The 22,128-nt window shown below is 35.6% G+C and overlaps 1 protein-coding gene across 5 annotated transcripts in view; it reads left to right on the forward strand.

Moving 5' to 3' along the window:
• SPAG9 (sperm associated antigen 9) overlaps window positions 1-22,128 on the forward strand; it is a 170,431-nt gene that overhangs the window by 115,886 nt on the left and 32,417 nt on the right. For 3 of the 5 annotated variants that reach the window (XM_044672074.1, XM_044672076.1, XM_044672077.1), the window contains 12 exons: window positions 195-316; window positions 3,451-3,508; window positions 5,541-5,693; window positions 5,978-6,029; window positions 8,956-9,086; window positions 11,716-11,772; window positions 12,861-13,034; window positions 13,549-13,678; window positions 18,788-18,877; window positions 19,142-19,309; window positions 19,512-19,683; window positions 21,033-21,251. In XM_044672074.1, the coding sequence (XP_044528009.1) occupies window positions 195-316; window positions 3,451-3,508; window positions 5,541-5,693; window positions 5,978-6,029; window positions 8,956-9,086; window positions 11,716-11,772; window positions 12,861-13,034; window positions 13,549-13,678; window positions 18,788-18,877; window positions 19,142-19,309; window positions 19,512-19,683; window positions 21,033-21,251 (1,526 nt within the window). Of the gene's footprint in view, window positions 1-194; window positions 317-3,450; window positions 3,509-5,540; window positions 5,694-5,977; window positions 6,030-8,955; window positions 9,087-11,715; window positions 11,773-11,943; window positions 11,956-12,860; window positions 13,035-13,548; window positions 13,679-18,787; window positions 18,878-19,141; window positions 19,310-19,511; window positions 19,684-21,032; window positions 21,252-22,128 lie in introns of all 5 variants that reach the window. The other 2 variants (XM_044672073.1, XM_044672075.1) reach the window with 1 other exon arrangement.

Here is a 22,128-nt window from a genome sequence, read left to right on the forward strand (position 1 = left end):
TCTGCTTCCCACAAATGTTAAGCAATATTTAATAAGTTCTTTGAACTATAGACCCAAACTTAGAAAAGACCTGTTCAATAATCATTTGTATTATATTGAAATTAAATAACTGTCTTATTCCTAAATAATGTAACTCAGATACCCATGTTACAGTGTTGTAAAAGATCTCAATTTTTTGTTTTTCTCTTGTGCAGCACTCCTACCAAAGGTATAGAGAACAAAGCTTTTGACAGAAATACAGAATCTCTCTTTGAAGAACTGTCTTCAGCTGGCTCTGGCTTGATTGGAGATGTAGATGAAGGAGCAGATTTACTGGGTATGACATCTTGGGCAAAGGATTATTTTTTTACTGGTCAAAAAAAAGACTTTCCAAGATTCGGGATGTATAAAAGCCTCCAGAGCCCAATTACTTTCCCAAGTGGACTGCTATAACTCTCATAGCTTATTGTGAAGGTGATATTTATAATATTGGAGTCTTAAAACAAAAAAACTGCTTTGGGATATGCCCAAAAGATTAGCTTTGTTTGCAGTTGTGTTTGTCCTTAGTATCTTATAAGATTGTTAAAGCTAATTTTCCAAGTGTTTGGTGGTTGATAAAATAATAGTTCTCAGATTTCAGTTTGGTTATATCACCACAATTATTGCCCAGAGATCTTTTTAGCAACTCTCAATTGGTAGACAAATCAAGATTAGCTTAAATAAGAAAACTAGAAATGACAAGTTGTGTAACATTATTCACTGATTGTTACCAACCTTCCACCCTCTGCGTGTACTAGCCTGTAGATTTCCTTAAACCATCATCTCCTTGTTACCCAAGTCATTTTTTTTGATTAGTTTCTAATAACATAAAAATCTAATGAAAAAGTGCTTATCCTTTATCTTGATCAAATAACTGAGCATTTTTTGACTGATTAAGTGTTTGTAAAAGTTATGAGATTTTCTCTTCCAGTATAATGTAAGGCTGTTATTTCTTAAACATTCCTTCCCACTATCAAAAATGATGGATTTTCCGCCCATCAAAATAAAAACAAAACAAAAAAAAATCCTCAAAGATGATGTTTAGTTTTAAGCATTTCAATTAAAGTTGGATTATCCAAAGCCTATTAGGTTTGTATTGATGCTAGAATGAAAGAAACATTTCATTTCATTTTAAATGATACTTTTATTTTTATCTATTCTTGGATCTTTATTCAGAACTTTATTCTACGAGAAATCTTTGTTGGAAGTGTCTTTTCATTAATAATATATTCTGCAGAGTACAGTATAAAAACAATATGTATTTTCCATATAACATTTATATTTAATTTTTTCATACTATAGAGCCTTATATTACTTCTCTCTGGTTTGGTTAACCATTTCTTTTCTCTCTCATTTGAAATTAATGCAAGCTTAGTTATTAGTCTCCTAAAACAAGCTAATTGAGATTCTCCAATCTCTTTTCTCTTGGGCTGCTTACCCAGGGGAATATTCTGGTGTGTATGTTTTTAAATACATTCAAATTGTTGCTTCTACAGCTAGACGTTTTTTGGCTGCTGTTGTCATTCAGTGCATTCTCTTCATTTTTCTGCTCACTGATATTTTTTGCCCTGCATATTTTTTCAGCTTTTAAGCCTTTTCTCCCAATTTGTAAAAAAGCTTCAGAAAACATAGTTATTAGCAAGGATTTTTCAAACCAAGATAGAGCCTATTTCTTTCTTGTATGTACTTTTATTATTAAAATAATTATTTATAAAGTAACTATTTAATATGTTAATATGTGTTTAAGTATTTAAATGTCTAAAAGGCTTAGTTTCGATTTGGAATTTGAAGTCTTTCTTGGTATCTGAAGACAAAATATTTCTAACAAAGTGAAAAAACTGATTAATATAGATTCATGGTAAACTTTCTGATTTTAAATGATTTTTAAATCTTTAAAAAGCAATTTTTATTAATTCCACAAGTTTGATCTAATAGGAAAAAGGAGAGGAAGAGAAGGACTTATATAGCACCTGCTATGGACCAGGTGTTATGCTATATAATACACATTTTACAAATTATTTGATCTCAATGAGTGAATCTCCTTTCTCTATGAAGACACTGATATTTATTTTGCTTTATGTTAATGTATTAAAAATGATTTCCTCATGTTAACTAGGCTTTCCTTAACTCTTTATGGTACTTTTGCCCGACTTTGTCTCCTAAATGAAAAATTAGTACTTGTAATAACCTTTGTTTACAGAAATTGCTTTTGAACACTTTGGGGTCAATGCATTGTGTGTGTGTGTATATCTGTCTGTCTGTATCAGTGTCTGTACATGAGAGACAGAAAACATACATTTTTTGGTTGGCTTTTTCTTTTAATTTGGGAGTTTATATAAACTCACAAAGTTAACTATAGAAGTTGCCGCTTTGAATTTCATGCATGTAGATTTTAAAAAAATAATATTTCTAAAAATCACTGAACATGATCATAAGAGATTTGACATTCTAATGAAAAGAATCTACTACAAACCAACAGATTTGTGGATCTTAAGCATATTTGTTTTCAGTATGAGGCAAAAGTAGAAAAATATTTATTTGGACTTCAGAGTTGCAGCATTCCTGGAAAGGGTTTCTTAAGCTAAAGAATGTCTCCTCCATTACTTCCCCTCTCTGCCTTCATATCATTTTCCACCAAACCATAGCATAGTGATTCCCACTGTTTGTTATTAGTTGTTTGTTTTTTCCCCACAAACTTCATAAAAACTTTATAGGTTGTCAATATGCACTCATACTGTTTCTTACATGAAACGTTTCTTGTTCTTTGTTTTTTGCTGTACATGGAATGCATGGGCTTTAAGACCATAATTTCTTGGGTAAGGTGCCATCTGCTTTGGGGTACTGCAAAGCTTTTTTACTTTTTCTGGCCTTTATTTATATATTCCCTTTATTTGTAAACCGTATTTTTTTAATGTATCATCAGAAGCACAATCTCCATTAAAACAAAGATTCAGATTCAAGCCCTTTAATTACTTGATAAAAAATTATGTTATGTAACGCATATGAGTTATACACATTATGTAAAGTATAAAGCTTTTCAGATTTATACTCCTTTCATTTCCTCCTTGATATTTTTAGTAATTCAAATTGACTCTTGTTTTTGCATCACCTTCATTTCATCTACTCTTTAATTGGGTTGAGTGTCAGTTCTTTAGAAACTAATCTCCTATTTTAATATTTAGCAGAGTTTAAAAAATGTTATCTTTGGAAAGAGAAGAAAGCATTAGTTATGAAGGATAGACCAATACACTTGAAGGCTTTCTATTGTGCTAGAAGTTTAATGGTTATTAATCTATGGAGATGTTTGCCAGATGAAATAAAAAACAGACTAAAATTATAAAATAGTATTAATAATGGTTTTAATTAAGCATGGCTTTAAGTTGACCAGATTTTTTTTCTAAACTCACTATTATCTTTTTTCTTGTTTTGAAGGAATGGGCCGTGAAGTTGAGAATCTTATTCTGGAAAACACACAACTCTTGGAAACCAAGTAGGTATTCTCAGAATTTCCGCATTAGCCACTTCATCCAACAAAAGGATGCATTTCCCAATTTCCCCTCCCATTTTTACCTATATCTAATTAGAATGCATGCTGTATAGTCCATACATAGGTTTCTTTGGGTGCACCCTAGGTCTTCATTTCCTTTCTGATCTTTGTATGCATTTCAGGCTATATTCTGAAATCTTCTGTTAGTTATTTTTTGGGGAGTTTTCCCTTATTGGAGACCATGTGGTACACTTACCCACAGCTTCTCAGTTTCTGGCACATAATAATGATAATAGCAATAGCTTGCATTTATACAGCAACTAAAGTTAGCCAAGTGCTTAGTATATGTTATTCCATTGATTCTCACAATGACCCTGTTTCCTCATTTTACAAATGAGGAAACTGAGGCACTGTAGAGGTAAAGTGATACAACCATAGTCACATAGCTATTATATATCTGAGATCAGAATTTGAACTCAAATTATCCTGACTCCAAGTCAAGTGTTTTATTTCCTGGGCTTGTTTGCATGTTATGTCTAGTTTGATCCTTATAATAAGCCTATAAAGTAGAAGTGCTATTATTAGTCCTCATTTTACAGATGGGGAAATTGAAGCTGAGGAAGGTTAAGTAACTTAGTTACCCAAGGTCTCACGCCTAGTAAGTATCAGAGATGGTATTCCATTGCTAGTCTCCTGATTGCTCTAGCTATGTGATACCATCTTGATGCTTTTTCATGCCTAGGAATGATCTGCCACATTATTAAGTCTGGAGGGAAGTCAGTTTCTCAGTTCTGCAACATTCATTAAATCTAAATTTTTCTTAGATAAATGGATTGAAGATAAAATAGGCCTCTATGCAAGGGCAGAATTTACCCAAAAGGCAGTAGATGTTTGATTTCAGGAGTTCTTTTCCAGTTCAAGTCTTGTCTTTTTTATTAGAGACAATGGTTACATAAATTGTTTTCTGGGTAAGTCAACAGGGATACTTTTATTAAAAACATCTTTAAAAAATTTTATACTTCATTTTATAATTGCTTTGTTTTCATTTCTTGCATTATACCTCTTATTTTTATTTTATTCCTATAAGTGGGAAGAGGGCAAGGATGTACACCAAAATTTTCCTTTAACATTATTGTTTCCTATATATTTTCTGTATGTAGGTTGTTTTTATCAGTTCGTACAGGTTCACAGGTTTCTCTGAAACCATTCCCTTCATTTCTAATAACTCATATTCATATACCACAATTTGTTCAGCCATTCCTAAGTTGATGGACATCTTCTCAGTTTCCAATGCTTTGCCCCCCCCAAAAGAAATATATATTTATATATATTTGTGAATATATATAAATATTTTTTGTACATGCAAGTCCTTTTCCTCTTTTTTTTTAAATCTCCTTGGGGTAAAGTCCTAGTAGTAGTATTGGATCAGAAGAGGTTATGTAAGTTTATAGCTTTTTCAGCATAGTTCCAAAATGCTGTGCATGGTGGTTGGACTAGATAGATCACAGTTCCAACAACATTGCATCAGTTAGTGTGTTTTTTTTTTCCCATGTCTTTTCCAACACTTGTCATTTTCCTTTTTTTGCCATCTTAGCCAATCCAGTGAGTGTGAAGTAGTACTTTGGTGATATTTTATTTGCACTTCTTTATTAGTGATTTAGAGCATTTTAATATGGTTTTTGATAGTTTTGATTTCTTTTTCTGAAAACTACCTATTCATTAGTTATGTGATCCCGGGGAAGTCATTTAACCCCTTACTGCTCTTCTGTCTTACAGTCAACACTTAGAATTGATTTTAAGTCAGAAGGTAAGGGTTTAAAAAAAACCCAAACAACCTACCTATTCATATCATTTGACTATCAATATGGAAATGACTCTTATTCTTATAAATTTGACTCAGTTCCTATATATTTTAGAAATTAGACTTTTATCAAAACTTTTTTTCTCAGTTTTTTGCTATGGTGACATTGGTTTTGTTAGAACAAAAACTTTTATTTATATTGTTAACCATGATTTTCAAATATTTGCTTTGTAGAAATGCTTTGAATGTAGTGAAGAATGATTTGATAGCAAAAGTAGATGAGTTGACTTGTGAGAAGGATGTGCTTCAAGGGGAACTAGAAGCTGTGAAACAAGCCAAACTGAAGTTGGAGGAGAAGAACAAAGAATTGGAAGAAGAGCTTAGGAAGTGAGTGATTCCACTGCTTCACTTTACAGTGAATTCAGTTAGGAATTTTGAAACACTCTTTCTGTTATGATTTTCTTTTAACTTTGATTTACTAGGCATAGCATTAAAGTCACTTGCCCTGAAAAGTGGCAGCTAAATAAACCTAAAAAGATCTTGTTGAAAGAGATGTCATCAATCAAATATTGATAACCTTATAGTACTTAGGCATAGTTTTATACTCTTTAAAAAGATTCCCTTCATTCAGTTTGAATCACATTTCTTTTTCTTCTTTTTTTTTTGGCTAGAGCTCGAGCAGAAGCTGAAGAAGCAAGGCAAAAAGCAAAAGATGATGATGATGTAGGTATAACATTTTACCCTATCATATGAAAAGCTTTTTTCTCTATTGCACTGCAATATGTATTGTAGAAAAAGTTGGTTCACACAGTTTGAAGTTGTAATATTTTAAACAGGAAATAAAACCTTGTAAAGGAAAATGGATGCTGTTGTGTTAACAGCAAGGGTCTTTTGTGCACCTCAGCACAATCCTATAGGGTTTATAGGGTTTTTTTCCTGGTGCCGCCCCTCCCCCCATCATGTGTCAGAATTATGGCAGTTATTCATGATGCTAATATATTCCTTAGTATACACTTGCTCCTTCAATCATCATATTCCAAACTGCCCTTAAAGAAAGGTGGCACTGCTTATTCTCTACCAATATGACTGTACTGTGAGTTACTTTTGGGGCAGTCATATACATTTACACTAATCCATTCTTGTACACTTAAGAAATATTGGTGTGGTAGAGCTAACTTGTGTGGCTCATGAGAGCCAACTGTTAAATTTTTAGCATGAGCATATACACCTTAAAAATTAGCAAATGCCACAAATCAAGGCTTGATTTGTTGTTTTGGTGACTGACTCGACTTAAGAAAGAAATGGAGAAAATGTTAATAAAGATTAAACTTAGAAATGCATCATATGCATATTTCCCCCCAGAGATCTGGTTGCTAAACATTTATCAGTGCACCACAGCTAAGAGCTTTCTCTTTTTACCTTTGCATAATTATGAGAGGCAGTTGGCTATCTCAATTGATCATGGAACAACGAAGCTATAAGTCCTACATGGCAGTCAAACCTGCTAAGACATTGGAAAATTAGCACAGTAATTTTAGGTTACTGGGCCAACCAATAATAGTAATGATCATTTTCTCTCTATCTTCATTATTGTCAATTTGCAATAAGTTGTTACTTCTTTGGATCTGTGTTCTAATTCACCTGGATATAGATTATAGTACATCCAAACCCAAAATGACCTTTAGGATATTTTGTCCATAACCTCCTGTAAATTCCTTAGAGAAACCCACTCAAAGGCTTGGGGACCTTACTCCCTAACTCTTGACATAGTGTGAACAAAAAGGAGCATATGGGCTGCCCATTCATTACCCTTGACTCTTACTACATGTTCCTTTTTTTTTTTTTTAACTCTAAAAGGGCATTAAATTTGATAAGTCAAAGTACTACCACTTTAAAGGTTCTCCTCCAAAATGTCTCTTATGTATGTTAAAATAATATAATATTTTTTAAAGGATGCAACACTAGAGGTAACTTTGATTCTCAATCTGTAAGTATTGAGTACAGTATAAAACAAGAGTGATTGTCATTTTAAAGCTATGCTACTTTTTGCAAATGGCATATTGATTTCTTGAAATCCCTAAACATCTTTAAAACCTCCCAAATGAAATACATTATTACTTGAAAGATAGATTGTTAGCTTATGAAATTCTTCCACCTATATTTAGTGCCTCAAAGTTCAATGAAAATGTTATTTTAAGTCTGACAAAACAGCTTTTTAAATTTTACATAAAAATTTTAATGTCTCAGTGCTTAATTTAAATGTTGCATTTGGAGTCAGAGCACCAAGATACCAGTCCCAACTATGTTATTTCTGCTCTGAAACCTTGGGCAAGTTACTTATTCAGCTCTGTGTTTCTTTATCTCTAAAGTAATGTCCCTTTCAGATCTAAACTTCTGATCCTCTAATCCTATGTTGTAACAGTGGATGGTCATTAAAATTTTGTAGTTTTCTGTTTTGTTTTGTTTTTAGTTATATTGTTGGTTGCATTTTTTTACTGCTAATTTGGAGTGAGCATTTATTCGCACAATCATAACGTGGACAAATCCAGAAAAGATGATAAAGTCTGAAAATTTTAGCATCCCATCACTAGAGCAGTTGGTCACAGTGCTTTTGTACAAAGCACATTAAATGCACTGTAGTCGATGTTGAAAAAATTTCCACAGACTCATCTTTATAGACAACAAGAAAGCTCTAAAAATGTAAATCATTTTTCTGGTTCTTAATACTCCACTTTTCATCAGTTTACATAAATTTTCCATGCTTTTTATAGTAATCATTTCTTGGAAGCACACTGATATTCCATTATATTCATGTACTACATCTTGTTTAGCCATTTCCCAACTGATGGACATCTACTTTGTTTCCAATTTTTTGCTATTACAAAAAAGTGCTGCTATAAATATTTGAGTATATATGAAGCTTTTCTTTTTTATCATTTATCTACTTGGAGACATCAACAATCAGTTCGTAAAAACTTTAAAGTCTGGTACTGTAGAATCGCTGAGTCTTTTATCTCTGGATATTTTAGTCATTCTTTTGCATATTTCAAATTACTGCATAATAGTATTTTAAAATACTTGTCTCTATTTATACTTTTCACTACTAGCTGGTTTTCTGAATCTCTGTCCCTACTTAATTACCAATGCCTGAATCATTTACCTTTGTTCCCAATTGATCATTATTAATGTAGTAAATTACAGTCATTTTATTTTTTAATTTTTAGAAGAGATTTATCATGGCAGAATGGAGAAAGCTGATTTCAGATTGCTCTTGCACAGACTGCTTCTGTGTCCCTAGGCAAGTCACATGACTTTTCAGTGCCCAGGCAGACCTCTAAGACTAGAAGTTGCATAGCAAGTACTGACCTCTCCTTTGGTAGAGGAATCGTCTCCCTACCCAGATGAAGTCACAAGTATAATTAAAGAAAAAAAGTAAATAAATTTTTGGGGGACATTTTTCTTAGAAGCCTTATAGGAATTTAGAATACTAGTGGGTTCACAATAAATATGGAATGTATGACCAAATTTGAAGTTATACAAGACTCATTTTTGTTTTTTTAATTCTAAAAACAGATTATAAAGTCTGTGGTTCTCATCAAATCCAATGTGAACCTACAAGTAATACTTTTGTTTTTTTCTTTCTTTGTAGAGTGACATACCCACAGCTCAGAGAAAGCGGTTTACTCGAGTAGAGATGGCACGTGTCCTTATGGAAAGAAACCAGTATAAAGAAAGGTTGATGGAACTTCAAGAAGCTGTGCGATGGACAGAGATGATAAGGTTAGTATTGGAAGGGTGCCATATTTGTATTCTTTGTTATTATTTTAGTGTCTCATTTATTCCTTTAGTCATTAGACCCCTGCTTCCTTGGTTGAAATCCACTGAAAGGACAGCTTATTTATTGCCCAAAGTAATGCTACCAAACCAGTTACAAAATTGGGCCAGTTAGGGTTGTGTTCATGTGGCCATGCTAATGAGTGCCATCCTAGTAGCTTAGCAGTGATTGTCAGTTCTTTAGAAAGTGATATGTCTCATTTCATCATACCTGACAGTACTTCATTATTTATTCATTCATTTAGACTTTATTGATGCCTTTTGTTTTTATATCACATGCCTTTAAGCACTCCCAAGAAAAATTTTAAAAGGGGAAAAAAAGAACAGCTCAACAAAATGAACAATTGTGTTGTTACCATATTCCACATCCTTAGTCTGATAGTACTTTATATGTGATGTCAGGAAATAAAATTTCATTTTCACTTTTTCAGAAGTGTAGCTCCTATTTGAATTCTTCCCTGTCACTTAACACACGAAGGGCTTCCCCTAATGCTGCCATCTATTGGTCACATGCACCTAGGACAGTCAGCTAGACTTGAGCTGACACAATAAGCATGTTCTTTAAAAATGGACTGTAGAATCTCTTTTCAACAGATGAAAAAACTAAAACATTAGGAGTTATGGTCTCAAAATATGGCAGCTGATAGATAATGTGGCATCCATCAGGGATGGGTACAAAGACTAGACTTGTGATTTTATTGTTCTACAACAGTGGTATCAAGCTCAAATAGAAGCAAGGGCCATTTAATTGTATCTAAGGATCCCTCCTAGCCACATATTAGCTCAGAAAACTACATATCAGTATAAACTATATTTTATATTTTTTTATTCAGGCCACATTTTTAGTATGGTGAGCCACATGCTGCCCTCAAGCTGCATGCTTGACTCTGACCCCTCTGGTCTAGGGGGCAAAGCACTTCCCTCTATTCATGTAGGTCATTCTCTTCTCTAGACAATTTAAAGAGTTGCTTGGATTACTGAGTGAAGGTTAATGACTTGCTAACCATGTAGATCAATAGAACTAGAGATAAGACTTGAACTCAGGTCTTTGTGGTTCTTAGGGTAGCTATTAGCTACCACACTGACTCTGTAGCATCTAATATTAAACATTAATTGATGATTATACCAAGCTTTCTTCTTTTTAGAAGTAGTAGTATTTTAGTATTTCGTGCATCCAATCTTCTGTGCATATTTTGTTTCCCAACTTCAAAAGAGATTTCAGTTTGTTCTGAGGCCATTGTAGAATTTCTAGCTGTTCCTTAAATTAAAATTACTAACATTATTAATCCCGGCACCTCATTGGTCTTTGATCATTTGGCTTCCAAACTAAAAGAAAATTGCAGTTTATATTTTAAATGCTACTGACCTTTAAAAAATTACCTTAATTTTTTGAAGCAAGAGAGTGAAGCTCCTGACTGCTTTTCATCCTTTCCCCAGTTAAGGGGAGCAAAGCATATCTTTTTCTGAAATTCTATCCCAGGCCCTATCAGTCTGACTTCTTCACATCTCTCTCTTCACATTCTACACTAGCTTTTCAATGTTTCTGAGATCACTAATACTTCCTAACCTAGCCAAATTATAGTTAGTACCAAATAATAAAGTACTTCCTGTTTTGTGTTTGCTGGCTATTTATGGTATCACCATCAAGATGGCAACATTTGAGATGTGGGAGGTAGGAGTACTATTGACACAGGTATGATTTGTTGTTTGTTTTCTGAAACCAGTTACCTTCTGTCTTAGAATCGATACAAGTATTGGTTCCAAGGCAGAAGAGCAGTAAGGACTAGGCAGTGGGGATTAAGTGACTTGCCCAGGGTCACACAGCTGGCTAGGAAGTATCTGAGACCAGATCTGAACCCAGGTTCTTCTGACTCCAGGCCCACAGATACATTATTTGTTAAGCTCTGCTACAGAGCCTCCTAATGGGAAGACTACCAAATAACTACCAAAAGCCAACCAGGGACAATTGCAAATGTCTTTTGTGCCAACTACCCCAAGCCTGAGAAGAGATCAAGAGTTGGGAGCTTCAGGGGCCTCTGCCCATCAGTCAGCTCTGGGTCAGTATAGTTGGCTCTTAGGAGGAGGGGCCACCTAGTGGCTTAAGGAGAGGCAAACCAGCCCAGGTTGCTTCTGTGTTATCTCAGTGTAAAAGGGCCGGTGAGTAGGCTCTGCCCTTCAGCCTAAGCAAGATAGAGAGGCCCTATCTTTTTTTTAAATCCTTTAAAAAAAATATTGGAGATCACTTGTTTGACAAAAAGTAGTATATGCTGTGGTTAAAGCACTGCATTTGGAGTCAGAAAATCTTGGATTCAAATCGTATCTCCTTGAGTTTCAGTTTCTTCATAATACTACCTGTGGTACTTAACTCAAAGGATAAAATAAACTTTTATATATAGTGTTTTTTTAGATATTAAAGTACTCTATCCCAGTCATTATTCAAAAAATAGCAGCTTACACAGAAAAACAAGCAGACTTGTCCACTTTATGTTAGTATGAGTCTAGCACTCAGTGTTTTATACATGCTTTGAAATGTGTGATGCTTGACTTTAGATATGCATATTTATTTTTTCTTTAGGGCATCAAGAGAAAATCCAGCCATGCAAGAAAAAAAAAGATCAAGCATTTGGCAATTGTAAGTATCCCAAAACAAGCCAAAATAGTAAAGAACACTTCAAAGTAGGAAGCTCCGTGTTAAAAATGACTTGTTGCTGATAGCCTTTGTATCCTATTCCATTTTCCTCTGTTGTGATGTAAAGATCACTAAACTGAACCGTTTTTTTTTTGTTTTTTTTTTGATATATAGCATGCCAACTGGGTAAGAGTGTTCTTGGAGACAAAAGTAGGATTTTGTAAGCTGCATCCTCTAGTGTTGGTTATGCACTTAGTGAAGTAGTGGAAGCCTATGCCTAAATGCATTGAAGTGATGATGGTGAATTCGTGAAGTAGATGACAGAATGGTCTCCCTTTAGTATTTGGGCCATTGGTTCAATGATTGATAAGACATTTTGAATTTAAGATGGGAAACATAGTGTTAGTGGGATTTGAGTAGTGTTTGTGTGCTGAACTTTTGCATTTGGTTATGCGTTGATGATTATGTTTTTGTGCTTATGACATGTCCTTTTCCAATTAACCTGCCACCTTCATTTAGCTGTGATTGCTTTACTTCATGTTCAATGAGCTTATTTCTAGTCCTGATTAATCAGAAAAACAAGACCAGTATGAAATTGTTTCATCACTTTATTGTAAGAGTTCCAACGTTTAGCCTAGACTCAGGTCAAATGCTGGTCCTTTATCTTGCCTCTCCCCAGCACCCACTTTTACATTGTTACTGGTAGTATCTTATTAAGACTGACCCAAACAGGGAAGTTCTGCTACATTAAATGACCTTCTTCAACAAACATTTAGGAGAGTGATGGAGATTTCTTCCATTATATTTTAAGAATAAATACTCATTTCCAGGTCTCTTTAAAGAACAGGCTCTGTCATGCTAAGCATTACTTTTTTCCTTCCTATCCTTGTGGATATCTGAGACTGGTTTTGAGTTATTGCTTCAGTTTCTAAGAGAGACTGCAAATTAATATTTGTAATATAGGCATTCTCCCAGATTTACCCTGTCATTCCTCAAAACATGGGTCATTTTGGCCATGATCTAGCAGAGGTGGCATAAAGCTAGGATTGGTTTTTTAATTTAAATGTGGCATTTTTGTTTTCTCATTTCAGTTTCAGCCGACTTTTTAGTTCCTCAAGTAATACCTCCAAGAAGCCTGAACCGCCAGTTAATCTAAAATACAATGCACCAACCTCCCATGTTACTCCCTCTGTCAAGAAAAGAAGCAGCACTTTATCTCAGCTACCTGGGGATAAATCAAAAGCTTTTGACTTCCTTAGTGAAGAGTAAGTGCCTTTAGGCCATGGTTATAGACATGGTCATGCTGCAAGAGTTGGAAAACTTACAGAACATTATAATATTATGTGCCAGAAGTTATGAACAATTAAGATAAAAATCTTCAAGGAAACTGCTTTTTAATAGAAACAGAGTTTGGCCAGTTTTCATATGATAAAAGGAACCAGAGGAACACTAATTTCTTGTAAAATTTTAACATTTTATATAAGTCTTTCTTTATACTGAATTTCTTAGGCCGATGGCCTAAACTAATAAATATAGGGAAATTACATCTTTAAAAATAAAATTAAAGTCATCTTGAAGTTTTGCATTTTTGAGGCAAAAAGAAAATTGAATAGAGAGCCATGATCTTTATTCTTTCTAAGAAAATTCTCTTTAGTAATTGTTTAGTATGTGTAAAGGGGACCATTACACTTTATTTGATGATTAGGTAGATGGTGAATTAAAAAGAAATGAGATGGTAGTTGAATAAATTTTTTCTTTTAAAAATTCCCTTGTGTCTAGAACTGAAGCCAGTTTAGCTTCCCGAAGGGAACAGAAGAGAGAACAGTACCGTCAGGTGAAGGCACATGTTCAGAAGGAAGATGGCAGAGTGCAAGCTTTTGGCTGGAGTTTGCCCCAGAAGTATAAACAGGTACTCTATTGATATGTTGAACACACTGGAGAGGTATGTATGTCATTCAAACACATGTGAAACCTGCTTAGGAAGAGCTGTGTGAATGGATGCTGTCCATATTAAGAAACTTATTTAGACATTCAAGCTAATTTGAATGCAAAGAAAAAAAACCTCTCCAAATGGAAAGCCCTTTTTCTGTCTTTCAGAGTCATCATAGAAGTTTTTCAAAACCTATATACTTTATAAAATACCTTTCATAGGGTTCACAGTTTTGTTCTGGGGAGGTAACTTATTATATGTAAGTTTCCACTTGGGCTGTTCTTTGGGTGTATGTATGCACAAACATGTGTATTTTTCATATGTTTTGAGAATACCCAAATCATATCTTTGAATTGACTTTTCTAAATTCTTGAAGGAGAAATCAAATGTTTGCTGCTTTTCAGAAACAAATAGAATTTTTCTCCATCTCACTTCACTTGTGAAATTAAAGGACTCTTTTATTGTGTAGGAAAGCTGGATTTTACTTACAGTCAAGTTGTTAAAGCCAAGCACTCCCTCTTCTTCTTGGCCACTTCCCTATGCCCTAGCCCAGAAGAGCAGTTGATGGGGTGACCAAGGATCTGAAAACCCTTGTGCTCTTAGACCTTCCTGCCTCCCAGCCTAGAGAAGTAGATGGATGGCCATGACCCAGCACCCCTAGCCTTTCCTCTGCACAACTTCTTCACCAGGCATAAACTACCCCAAGCCTTATCTTGCATTCTTTCACCCCTAACTTCACATTTCATAATGAATAAACCTCTCTTCATTCTGGTTCTTTTCATATTCTTTCCATTTATTTGTTTTCACCTCAAAATTCATATATACTAGTCCTGGAGAGGGAATTGGACTTCTCTATCTCCACTAATAGTTTCAGACCCTACTTTTTCTAATAACATTTTTCATTTTGTAGTGCTTTGGAGACTGTTGTCCATTGGCCTATAGATCATTCTCCTTTTTTTTTTTTAAAGGCATTTAGCACCTAGATCATTGTCTTCTAAGTGAAATACCTGCTGACCCCCATATAAATGTACTCTCTCCCTCTGCTGCATGGCTTGGTGCTCAACTCTCCGCCAAAAATAACAAAACAAAACAAACAAACCCAACCTTTAAAAAGTGAGAACAGAAGAAAACTGCAGTTGAGGCCCTGAGTCATGTTGACTATGGATAACTGAAACTGAAAAATAGAAACCCCAGTTAGGGAGGCCCTACAATGCTTAACATTAAAATTCCAGGTCAATCCAAAAAATAAAAATTCTAAATTCTCATCTCTAGAGACGTTCCTCATATTGTAAGAATATAAAAATTTAGGTTTTTATGCTAATATGAAAGTTCTAAAGTAATATTGTGGTCACTGATTTAAAAATATTATAGCTTAAGTCAAAATGACTTTTTAGTAGCTTTATTTACAAAGAGGTGGAAAGAATAAAAGTGGAGAAATGTAAGAAGAAGGTAGAGAAACGTCTAGCCTATTACCCTAAGTGTTGCTCCAGTGTCTGGGTTGGTAATCTTCAGCTAAAGGACCCAGTGGTGTCTTCAGCAAGGGTTCCACCAACACAGCCTCCTCCAGGAAAAGAAGGCCTCTCTGGAACCAATCTCTCCAGAAGCCAAGTAGGCCAGCTACTCACCCAGCAAGCCAATGCAGGATTTAGGGAAAAAGACTCCTCCTTCAGTCCAGCTCACTGACATAAGAGTCCCCCAAGACAAACTCTAAAGAAGAAGACCAAAAGCCAAGTCCAAAAGGTGAAGTCTGAAGGAGAAGTCCTCCAAAGAAGCAGTCCAAAGCCAGGATCCAAAAGCGAAGCCAAAGTCGCTTGGACAGGAAGTTTAGGACTTTTTATAGTTCTTTTTCCATGTCACTTCCTGTCCCTTCCTCCACTTTATGGGATCCAATTGCAGTCTTTCAATTTGCCTAGCACTGCCCAAGGTGGTTGGCAGTGGCCTCTGGAGTTGTCACCCATTCTAGCAAGTGACTCTTGAATTCTCTTACTTAGTGTTAAGTAGGGGTGCTTAGGTTTTTGATTGATTAATTTAGAAGTTGCTGATTGATAGACAAAGAAAGTTTGATTCACTCTTCCAGTATCTTGTATGCAATATCTAGTACCTTGCCATTTACTTTTTATATATGGAAAGACAGTGATATAAACTGAGATGAATAAATTCAAAATAGTATTCGTATGACTATAATTATATTTTAAAGAAGAAACCAAAGCATAAAAACTACAAGTGGACTCAGAAGAGGACATAGAGAAAACCTTTTTTGTTCATTTGTCTGGTTCTGTTTTGTTAAAATGTGCAAAAAGATATATTAAGGGTTTTATGTGTTATTTACATATTCAGTTTTATTGTTGATGGCCATCAGATTTATAATTTTAAAAGTCTACCTTCATAATAGCTCATATCTATCCCCTGCTTTTCATTCCCACTGTCATCACTGTAAAAATAGGCCCTAATCATCTCTTTTCTAAGCTGAGCAAGCTCATTTGAGCAGGCTCCTAGTCTCCCATCTAATCTCCAGATTCTTCTCCCACTCATTTTTTCTTTGCTATTCCCCACAGATTCCTTGACTAGACTGGATCACTTACTCCAAAGGCTGATCCTTTCCCATCTCTATCCATGCCTTTCGTCATGACATTACATTCATCTAGAAAACATCCCATCCCCTCACTCCAGATCTCTACCTATCATAATCCTATCCATCTTCAACATCCAGCCCAATGAAATCTTCCTTCATCAATCTATCTCCTTGTCTGCCATCTCATCCAAATCTGGCATGATTTCACCCTCTTTTGCTCCTCCAGATATTCTATAGGTCTTGGGGCAGACAAGACCTTTTATTTTATTGACTTATATATGCATTTTTATCTTGCCCTTAAAAATATACGCTCTGGTATCTTTTTTCTTTTCTGTTTGATATTATAATTTAACTACATTATCATAGCTATAGAAAAGATGGTAAATATAAATAAGGCTTTTGCTTCATATTTTCTTATTTTATAATGTGAACCCTGGTCTGTGAAGTAGCCATGTTCTCTTTCATTCAAAAATCACTTATTGGGTATGCTAGTTGCTCAGGGAAATAGAAAACTTAATTATGATCCTTGCCTTCATTGAACTTCCTAGCTGGCATCATTCTGGTGGATTCTGCTTAGGCTCCTACTCCTCTAATATTCCAAAGATTCAACTTTTATCTCTGATGCTTTTAATGTTCTTTGTGTATAGAGTTACAAATATAAGTACTTCCTTTACTCTAATACTGCTATCTCTATTATTTTAAGGAAGGACCAAAAAAAAAAAAAAAGTCAAAATTCTTCCATGGTTTTCCTGTAAGACTGCCAGGTTTTAATTGGTCTTTTACCAGTCATTAGTAACTGCTCACAATATAAAATTAAATAGTTGTTCCTTAGTTTATTGTATTTGGCCCAAGAGCAGCATAATTTACAAAACCTTCTTCCTTTATTTATTAAACAAGAAATGGACATTGTTTGCTGGCTGACGAACATGTCTTTTTTTACCCATGTTTCTGATCAGAGCAGAATTGGGCTCTGAATAATTAGGAAACTAAACACAAACAAGTACCAGGAATTAATTCTTTCTTTGAAGTAGTGTTTTACCATTGAGCCCTTGTACATTGGTGACTCAGTAATGTAATAGATAACTTCTGGAAAAAGATGGAGAACAGCTTGAGTGACAGATTGTTGGTTATAGAACTTGGAATTTACCCAGATGGCATGAGCCAAGGGCAAAAGACAGTGGGAACCACCTCTATAAAAACCCAGGGGCTCATCGACTCAAGGTCTCAGTCTTGAGAAGGGATTTCTGGAGGGTAGAAGGTGGCGAAAGGTGGGTAGGCCTATAGACCTGCATATCCAGCATCTACACCTTATTGCCTCAAGTTCATTCACCTATTACTAAACAAGGCTGAGAGATAACAACATAGCTGTCAAGAAGATTATCACTATTCCTTCCTTTCCTTTGGTCTAGAGTCTAGACCATGGCCAGGTCTGACCAGGGTCTGTGAGGGGGAGAAGAATCTCCAGCCAAGGGTTGAGGTGGACATGATTGGGGATGTAGACTCGAAACTAACACTCCAATGCAACTATCAACAATTTGGAAATAGGTCTCGATCAATGACACATGTTAAAACCAGTAGAAATACGCATCAGCCATTGGGGGGGGGGGGAGTTGGGGGATGAAGGGGAAAGTAAGAGCATGAATCATGTAACCATGTTAACTTTTCTAAAAAAATTATTAAATGAAAAAAAAAAAGAATCTCCAGCCAAATACCAACTTGTTGCTTATTGATTACCTTACTTTAGCTCTCATTAGATTTAGCATAGCCATTTCCAACACCTCTTTCCTTATCCTGAATCCTACCCCTTTAAGTCTAAAGCATTAAACCCCTTTGAAACTCAATTCAAGTGAAGACTGGCCTTCATTCAAGAGAAAGTGAATAACTACAACCAAAGGGAAAAGAGGAACTCATCAAAATTGTAGTCAGTTAGCGTTATCCAATCAAATACCAACAATTAGCCCATTACCAACTTTTATTATATAACCCAGTGATTCCCAAAGTGGGCACCACTGCCCCCTGGTGGGTGCTGCAGTGATCCAGGGGGACCATGATGGCCACAGGTTCATTTATCTTTCCTATTAATTGCTATTAAAATTAAAAAAAATAATTTCTAGGGGGGCTAAGTAATATTTTTTTTTCTGGAAAGGGGGCGGTAGGCCAAAAAAGTTTGGGAACCACTGATCTAATCCCAAGCCAAGGAACCGGAGGAGCTGTTAAACAATATATACAGCTCCTCCCTTAATAACTTTGGTTTGGGCACTGTTTGTGGGGTCAGGTGCTTAGTTGAGTTGATTGTCCATAAGCCCTGTGATTACCAGCACACCTTGGTGGCCACCCAGGCATCACTATCCTCATTCAGCCTAGATCCACTTACCACCTGAGGATCTTGGGCCAGCTTGTCAGGCCCAACTCATAGAAGCACCTTCCTTCCTTGCCCCTGTTGTATAACAGTAATTATTGACATTTTCCCTCATCATTGTATCATATCTCATATCTCCTTTTTTTTTTTTTAATAGGCAGCAAATGGTCAGGGTGAAAATAAGATGAAAAATTTGCCTGTGCCTGTTTATCTTAGACCCTTAGATGAAAAAGATGCATCAATGAAGGTAGGTCTGGTTTATGGAGTTAAGTGAGTGATTTTCTAATATTCTAGGCAACTTCAGTCTTATAAAATAGAAAATTATCGAATAACTTCACATAAAAAGAACTCTAATATAGTAATGCCTTGTGCATAAGATTTCTTTCCTTGCTGTGATCTTAGTCTTTGGGTTAAAGAAATGTTTTTCTAAATAATACTTTCACCAAAAAAAGATTTGGAAAGATGTAAATATTTTAGAAACTGATTACTCCTTAAATTCTTTTCCCCTAAGCTGTGGTGTGCTGTTGGTGTCAACTTATCTGGTGGGAAGACAAGAGATGGAGGCTCTGTGGTTGGAGCCAGTGTGTTTTATAATGATGTGACAACTCTGGACACAGAAGACAACAAGCAACGAAGCGCCTCCCAGAGCAGCTTGGACCGCTTAGACCAGGAGCTGAAGGTGTGCAGAGATATCAAAGGGCTCCTGGCCACTCTTTTAAGGGACTCATTCATTTTCCTAACTAGTTTTCTAAATACCACAAATGATACCCAAATTAACCTGAAGTGACATTCCCTGTCATCAGAATAGCTACCCAAGAGCCTTTCAGTGTAGTACCTACTGTTTATAAGCCACTGCCTCTTTATCTCATTTTCCCATACAGGAACAGCAGAAAGAATTAAAACATCAAGAAGAATTATCCAGTCTCGTCTGGATCTGCACCAGCACTCACTCAGCCTCCAAAGTTCTTGTTGTTGATGCTAATCAGCCAGGCAACATTCTTGACAGTTTCACCGTTTGCAACTCCCATGTTCTTTGCATTGCAAGTGTCCCCGGTAAGATGAAGGTGCAGTGAGGCAAGAAGTACTCTTTATTTTGTTTTTTTGTATTAAGTTCTCTATACACTAACAGAGATATTCTAAAGTTTTGGAAGAATGGGCTTTACAAGAAGGAAAATGCATGAATAGTGAGTGACCAGAAAACAAATTTAGGCCATACCGAAGCCTTAGGCAGTTCTGTCAGACTTGAAGGTCGAAGTAGATGGAGCACTAGTAGAAGGATTTTCTTACCAGGACCTCCTTACGCCACTGGGATTAAGTAAGAAACAACAAAGGCCAGGCCAAGAGTCGGGAAGACCTGAATTCAAATGTGGCCTGTGACACTTTACTGTGTGACTGGCCAAGATATTTAACCCCAATTGCCTTGCCCTTACTGCTCTTCCTTTGTGGAACTGATACTTAGTATCGATTTGAAGGTAAAGGTTTTAAAAAAACCAACAAACCAACAAAGGAGCGCCCCCAAAAACAAGATAAAAAAATACATCTGGTAGGCAGGGTGTGTGTATATGTGTGTGTGTATATATATATATATATATATAGCGCTATGGAATAGAAAAACTGACAAGAAAATTTAGACCCTTGCTTTGGCCTCATTAACATGATTTCTAGCAACTAAAAATCAACTTGGATCATCTGTCCTAACTTGAAATTTGACTTTCAGGGGTGGGGTGGAAAATAGAAAAAATATAATATAGACAAATGTAAAATAATGTGGAGCCTTAGATGTTGCCCCAAAATCATGAATTAGTTCCTGACTGTGCAGCATCTTGTTTACAAGATTAAGATCAGTAAGAAAATTGACGGTTCATATTCTTGACAACACTTGCCTGTTTGAAAAATGTTTTAAAAAAACAAAACACTTTAACAAATCTTAGGTCAAATACATCAATGGTATTTTATGATGCTATCTTTGTAAATAAAGAATTTGCAACATCTTCCTTTAGATGTTGATAAGAGTTCTTATCCTTGACATGGAATATTTATGTCTTTCATATTAGTCAAAATTTAGAAAATGAATATATGTAAATACAGTATATAAATTAGTGGGGGAAAATCCTTATGACAGAAAATGCTATACATGAACTTTGTATATTATGTGATGCTTGCTACTTCAGAATGATCTAATTTATTAGTAATAATTCTACTTTGTTTCAGTGTTTTGTCTTTCCTTTCTGGTAAATAAATAATTGACCACTTGTTTGAATTTGAGTATGTATAACAAGACTGAATAAAATTTACTCTTAAAAGATGAAAAAAATATAATAAATATTATAGTTGTATAAATGTAAATCATTACCATTATTGCTTTGTGTCACAAAATCAAGTGTTGTATCTTTTTTCCTTAGGAGCACGAGAAACAGACTACCCTGTAGGAGAAGAGACTACAGAATCTAGTCAAGTGGATAAAGCCTCTTTGTGTGGAAGTATGACTAGCAACAGTTCAACAGAAACAGATAGTTTGTTGGGAGGTATCACTGTGGTTGGCTGTACTGCAGAAGGTGTTATAGGACCAGCTGCTTCACCCAATACCAATGGTTCTTCCCCTGTGATAGAAAAGCCACCAGGTATGCCAGTGCTTCTCCTTTACATTGGAAAGGAATCCAAGCTTTGTTCAGTTATTTTTCAGTCATATCTGACTCTTTATGATCTCATTTGAAATTTTTGTGGCAAAGATACTGGGGTGGTTTGCCATTTTCTTCTCTAACTCATTTAACAAATTGAGGAAATTGAGGCAAACAGGGTTATTAAGTGATTTCCCCAGACTCACATAGCTAGTAAGTATCTGAGACTGAATTTAAATTCAGGAAGATGAGTCTCCCTGACACCAGGCTCAGTGTTCTACCCATTGTGCCACCTAGCTGCCAGGGGCTTATGCTACCTTTAGGCTTATTTGTTGTGAGATGCATCAAATTAAAGAGTACTATAGAGGAAAAATTGAGTCAAGTTAGTTTGTTGACTAGACTGTGTACCTGGGTCAATTCCAAAAAAGAGCATCCCTTTAATACTCTTTGAAAAACACATGAAGGAAATGCTAAAGGCATATAGGGGATAGAGAATGGGCAGCCTTGGAGTCAGGGTGGCTTGGAATCAGATCTCTCCTTTACCACATGCTATTGTCTGACAGTGAGCAAGACGCTTTGCCTTTTAAGTGCCCAGACAGCTCTGTAAGACTGAATTACGGATGAGTTGCCAGTCTGCATTGGCACAAGGAGCTTCCACACACATCCCAATGATGATGAAATCACAGGGTCAGAACATAAAAATGAAGAGTAAGAAGAAAAATAAGGGTCCCCCTGGGACTAGCAAGAGTCAAGGTTGGGGGCAGCTGGGTGGCTCAGTGGATGAGAACGGAGGTCCTGGGTTCAAATCTGGCCTCAGACACTTCCTGGCTATATGACCCTGAGCAAGTCACTTAACCCCCATTGCCTAGCCTTTACCACT

Source organism: Gracilinanus agilis, chromosome 4, assembly GCF_016433145.1.
Source record: "Gracilinanus agilis isolate LMUSP501 chromosome 4, AgileGrace, whole genome shotgun sequence".
NCBI classification, from domain to species: Eukaryota; Metazoa; Chordata; class Mammalia; order Didelphimorphia; family Didelphidae; genus Gracilinanus; species Gracilinanus agilis.